We start from the raw sequence: 6,000 nt of genomic DNA on the forward strand, positions 1-6,000 counted from the left end.
GCGGGTTAACAAAAATTAGAGAAAAAGAAAAAAGAAAGAGAGAGAGAGAGAGAGAAGGGGGGACAGAGGGGCTGCGGATAGGGGTTGGGGGGGTTAGCCCACACAGACTGAAAGGTGTGAAAGATCACAACCTGACCGTAAAAATCTCCCAAGATACTTTCAGTAAATAGGCTGCTGTAAGCTTCTGACCGGCAGATCAACTTCATGATTGTGGCCGGTTCATCGCCATTCTGATCGTTTAGAAATCTCACTTCTAATAAGCCTTCCTTTAACACTACAAAGGGCAGAGATGATGCCATTAGGCGTTTGGACTCAAAACTCATAATTACTTCAGCACCACCAATCCAATACACCCACGGCTTAAATATCTGGCCTTAAAATAACTGCTTTTAGAATTCTAAAAAGTCAACTCATGAAAGAAATACAGGCAGTTTGTGCCATTTTCTTCACAAAACCCCCCACCAGACAATATGCAGCAGGTGCTGGTACCCAGGTGTGAATATGCAGCAGGTGCTGGTACCCAGGTGTGAATAGGCAGAATGTGCTGGTACCCAGGTGTGAATAGGCAGAATGTGCTGGTACCCAGGTGTGAATAGGCAGCATGTGCTGGTACCCAGGTGTGAATAGGCAGAATGTGCTGGTACCCAGGTGTGAATAGGCAGAATGTGCTGGTACCCAGGTGTGAATGGATTTCTTTCTCCTCCGGCACCCTATTCAGCAACTGAATGTTTGAAGTTTTGATACAAATCACTTGATCAAGCACATTTGAAACTAAGTTTGCACATATAATCACAGAAAATTAATTCAATGCAGTCATCTGATGAAGATGATTTACTTTGATGATTGACCTCAGCATGGGGATAATAATTGTGGGTGCTGTAGTCAGCTAACTCAACGGAGATAACACTTCCAACATACTTTCAGTTTTCCACTGAAACTGTGACTTTGGCTAAGGACAACTGCGTGGATCTCATTCCCTGCTCACACAGATAGACAAAGATGTGCATTCCCTGTGGAACTGATGAGTAAGAGGAGAGAGACAGTACATACAGTATGTAAACATGCACTGGGGAAGAGACAAACGTGCTGAATTTGTTATGACCGAAGAAATTACTTTTTTAAGATACTGCACTTTGTAATTCTTTAGCCCCTTTTTCCATGTTGTGTTTTTCCTTGTTTTGCACATTTTAGCATGCTCAGTGCAATGCACCTTGAAACATTTCCTTTACACTATATGACAAAACTACTATAATATAGAAATAAAAATTATGAAATTGATACATTTGTGTCCTTTATTTCTAGACAATAGTTTTGCAACTTGTGGTTTTGTAATGTTTATGGAATTAGGCTGCTGTGGGTGCAGAAATAGATGTTGTAACGCTGTAATGCTGTAACGTTGTAAAGCTGTAACGCTGTAACACTGTAAAGCTGTAACGCTGTAACACTGTTAAGTTGTAATGCTGTAAAGCTGTAACGCTGTAATGCTGTGACGTTGTAATGCTGTAACACTAAGTTTGTAATGCTGTAACAATGTAATTCTGTAACGCTGTAATGCTGTAACACTGTAAAGCTATAATACTGTAACACTGTAAAGCTGTAACGCCATGATGCTGCAAAGCTGTAATGCTGTAACACTGTAGTGTTGTAACGCTGTAATGCTGTAACGCTGTAAAGCTGTAATGTTGTAACGCTGGATCTCTGTAAAGCTGTAATGCTGTGACGCTGTAAAGCTGTAATTTTGTAACGCTGTAAAGCTGTAATGCTGTGACGCTGTAAAGCTGTAATGCTGTGATGCTGTAAAGCTGTAACTCTGTAAAGCTGTAATGCTGTAACTCTATGAAGCTGTAATGCTGTGACGCTGTAATGCAGTGATGGTGTAATGCTGTGACGCTGTAAAGCTGTAACGCTGTAAAGCTGTAATGTTGTAACGCTGGATCTCTGTAAAGCTGTGACGCTGTAAAGCTGTAATGTTGTAACGCTGTAAAGCTGTAATGCTGTGACGCTGTAAAGCTGTAATGCTGTGACACTGTAAAGCTGTAACTCTGTAAAGCTGTAATGCTGTAATGCTGTAACTCTATGAAGCTGTAATGCTGTGACACTGTAATGCTGTAATGCTGGATCAGCCTGACGCCACTGGGAGTCAGGTTTTAGCAGTAGAAGGTAGTAAAAAATGCGGCCTTTCTAGTGTTAATTGTGTGCTGTCAAATATCTAGTTTTTAGATTACCGCCTTAGAGAAATAGACAATATAATTTGATCTGGCAAACTTGCTCTGTGAAACCACAGAAATGGTCTCTCTCTGTCTCTCCTCCTCTCCCCCCCCCCCCCCCCACCCCCCACCCACACACACACAGCCATGGCAATTATAGTCACAACCAAGGTCTTCTAAATGTATATAAAACCTGGAGTTTTCTCTCCTTTTAAAATTTTATTGCTTTATTACCTTCTGGAGGGAACACTCAATGCTATTTATGGGGCCAGAGGCCCAGCATGGCTAAAGAACACACAAAGGTAATTTTTCTTTTGATTTTAAATTTGAATGCAATTGGTGAAATCTGAAAAAATCATTGACTGAAAATCTTAATGCCTATATAGATAATGGTTGTTGAGGCCTGACAGTTGAAATGTATATTTTTAGAAGCAGTTCTAGTTTTAAGTGGAGACTCTAGCAAGGTCATGTTTTTATTCTGACAAGTTGCTAATTTCAGAGATTCTTCAAACACACTCAAGTAGCCTATCTTTAATTTTCCAAATCAAATTGGACAGTCTTGATTTTTTAAATGAAATGTAAAGCTTATTTTAAAGAAAGAACTGGATGAATGCTGCTTTATTAAGCCGCTATCAGTGTAAAAGTGCATTATAAATTATAAAAATAATCCTTCTGAATTGGCTCTTGAGGGCAAACGTCATTCTGTGGCTTCAACCAAACCCACATGCACAGAGGAGGGTAGCACTCTGTCATCCTCCTTGTGTATACATTATACAATGTCCTGTTATGACCTATTACTTAACTGGGCTTTTGTGCCAGCATATCCACAGCAAGTCACTGTCAGCACATTTTCAAAACACCAGACTCTCCAACTATTCATTAATTCTGTATTGGATCATTCTTCTCAATTGGCTTCCCAACTAGAAAGCAGTGGCAACAAGTTTGTTTGGCATCTTAGCCAACATGCACAGAGGCTGTCAACTTCCAACCACTTTTATATGCTGTGTATTGTAAGTCACTTGTGAAAACATGCAAATTAATTAATGTAGAAAATAGGAGTTGAACCCCTGGGGCCCCCTGGTGGACGTCCCCCAGAACCAGGCGCTCTGCTGGTAAGACAGAGACCGGGCTTCACTCACTTGTCCAGGACGAAGTAGAGGTCAAATCCCCCGTAGCAGGAGGACCTGGCATCCTGGCTGTGTCCAGCACCTGCTGTCATTAGCACCACCAGCGTGGTGCACAACTTCAGCAAAAGGTGGGCGCCCTCTACTGGCCCGGAGGACATTGTGCTGAAGTCGGGGAGACCCGGAGAAGCAGCCCGAGTATCCCCAACAGATTCACCCCCAAAAGCCTCAAAAATAAAAACAAAAAACCTTGCAAAAACAGAGCCAGAGTCAGAAATGCAGCAGTGGTCCTCCTTCTGCTAACGGTCCTTCACTTTCATGCACATTTGTGCAGTTTGCTTTAATTTCTTTTTTTAAAATATGTATATATTATTTTTTATTATACAAATAATAATTATTTTATTCTTTTCCTTTCCTTTTTTGTAGACTGTATTGTAATCCAAGATACTTCTTATACAGATAAAAAATGGCTAGAAAGCAAATAGACAGGTGGATTCTGATCCGTTTCCTAAAAGGCAACTGTTCTGGTAGAGCACCTGCTGAACCCTCTCTAAAAAAGAATTATTCCATAACAGGTTTAAAAAGACGGTCTGTGAAATCTGGGGAGCTCCCTGTTTCAGTCCTTCCAACTGTCTGAAGGTAAACTTCAGAGCGAGAAAGAGCACGATCGAGTTATCCTCTGCAGTTTTCAGATTCCAACGTCAGGAGACAGGAGATACTCTCTGGACAGAATCGGGAAACTCTGATCAGAGACAAACCCTCAAGCATTCACACACACACGCACACAGGCGCACGCACACACACAGACACACACACGCGCCCTGTTTTTCATTGCTTCTTCTTGTTAACATATGGGACACATGTGTTCCAGAGACTTCCACTGCAATCCATTTCAGTTTATGAGAGCTTCACACTCCTTCCAAAACTCTCCAAAACACTCACTCTCTCTCTCTCTTTCTCGCTCCCCCCTTCTCCCTCTCTCCCTCTTTGTCTCTCTCTGAAATAATAATGTAAGCGAATTGGATCACTGTGGTGCTGATTCCCCCTGGTGGTAGGACAGAGAACCCAACTCAAAGTAACTCAAAGATAGATGAGATAATGTAATGAGTTTTTCATATCATACTGAAGGCCCTGTTTCCACAGACAAGGACTAATGGCCTGTAGGGAATCTAGTAATTACTATCCATCCACCCATCATCTAACACAGTGGTGTCAAACTCGTTGCCATGGAGGGCCGTGTGTATGCAGGTTTTCATTCCAGCCTCAGATCTTGATTATATAATTAGTTAAATTATTTGCTGAATTAGGGATGCAGGTTTGTGCACAATGGTGACCCGACGTCTATGGTGACCCGCATTGTCTAAATAAAAATTTTCTTATATTCTGTGCTTCAATGCAGTTAAACGCATATGGCTGAATGAGTAATTGGACTCAATTAAGGCAGCATTAATTGGTTGGAATGAAAACCTGCATACACACGGCCCTCCATGGCAACGAGTTTGACACCACTGATCTAACACATTCGTTCCCAACCTCAGTCCTGGAGTACCCCTGTGTATGCTGGTTTTTGTTCCAACCACAATTGCAATGCCAGAATTACAAGTTGTTCATTTTTCTTAATTAGGTGCCTATCATGTGTAGAGGGATTATTAACCCACTTAAGCCACATCATGTCAAAAATAGCCATAAACAATAAAGTTACCAGGTTCATATTGTGCTTATTGTGCTTTATTGCAAACAATTACATAGAAGAGGTAACAAACTTTTTGGACCAATTGAAAAACTTAATCAATAGACCCCTGAACATATAGTGGAACGTTTAATTTCCAGAAATGTATTGACACAATGCAGGTTCGGCTCGTTACCATTTGCTTTGTCTTTGAACTCTTCATTATCTTCCAGATGGTTAGTTTGAATGGCCAGGTGTCCACACTTTGACCAATTAGAAGCCTATTGACTCACCTCAGTCTTTAATTTGATCCCGTTAAAAATAATTTACCTTTTAATGTAATTGTTTGCAATGTAGCACAATAAGCACAGTGCAAACATGGGAATTTTATTCTTCATGGAATGCTTAGCTATTTCTGACATAATGTGGTTGAAGAGGGTAAATAATCCCTCTAAACACGAAGAGTACCTAATTAAGAAAAATTTACAACTTGTTATAATTATGGAATTTCAACTGTGGTTGGAACGAAAACCAGCATACACAGGGGTACTCCAGGACCGAGATTGGGACCCACTGATCTAACCCACTTATTCCTGGTCAGGGAAGTGTGGAGTGTGCTGGAGCCTATCCCAGCATGCATTGGGTGAGAGTCAGGAATATGCCCTTGGCCGGTCACCAGTGCACACACACCATTCACTCACACACTCATACCTAGGAGCAATTTAGACTCTCCAATTCTCCTAACCTGCATGTCTTTGGACAGTGGGAGGAAACCGGAATACCCAGAGGAAACCCACGCGGACACGGGGAGAACATGCAAACTCCACACAGAAAGGCCCCGGCCGGGAATTGGGGCCAAGGACCTTCTTGCTGTGAGGCGACAGTGCTACCCACAGCATACCAATAACCAAAATTAAGCAAAATAATTGTGTTTGCGCATTGGTGAAAAGTTCCACTAGTATACGTAAGCCAAAGAAAAATGTACGTTGAGTCCAGGTCC

General features: G+C 41.6%; 1 protein-coding gene across 2 annotated transcripts in view; it reads right to left on the minus strand.

Moving 5' to 3' along the window:
* Positions 1-4,307, minus strand: part of LOC135239547 (anthrax toxin receptor 1-like) — a 56,083-nt gene extending 51,776 nt beyond the window's left edge. For both annotated transcript variants that reach the window (XR_010325406.1, XM_064308270.1), the window contains exon 1: positions 3,347-4,307. Coding sequence is in view for 1 of the 2 variants with exons in the window: in XM_064308270.1 (XP_064164340.1) it covers positions 3,347-3,492 (146 nt within the window). In the remaining variant the exon portion in view is untranslated. The remainder of the gene's footprint in view (positions 1-3,346) is intronic.
* Between the last annotated feature and the right edge of the window lie 1,693 nt (positions 4,308-6,000).

This window comes from Anguilla rostrata, chromosome 14 (assembly GCF_018555375.3).
Source record: "Anguilla rostrata isolate EN2019 chromosome 14, ASM1855537v3, whole genome shotgun sequence".
NCBI classification, from domain to species: domain Eukaryota; kingdom Metazoa; phylum Chordata; class Actinopteri; order Anguilliformes; family Anguillidae; genus Anguilla; species Anguilla rostrata.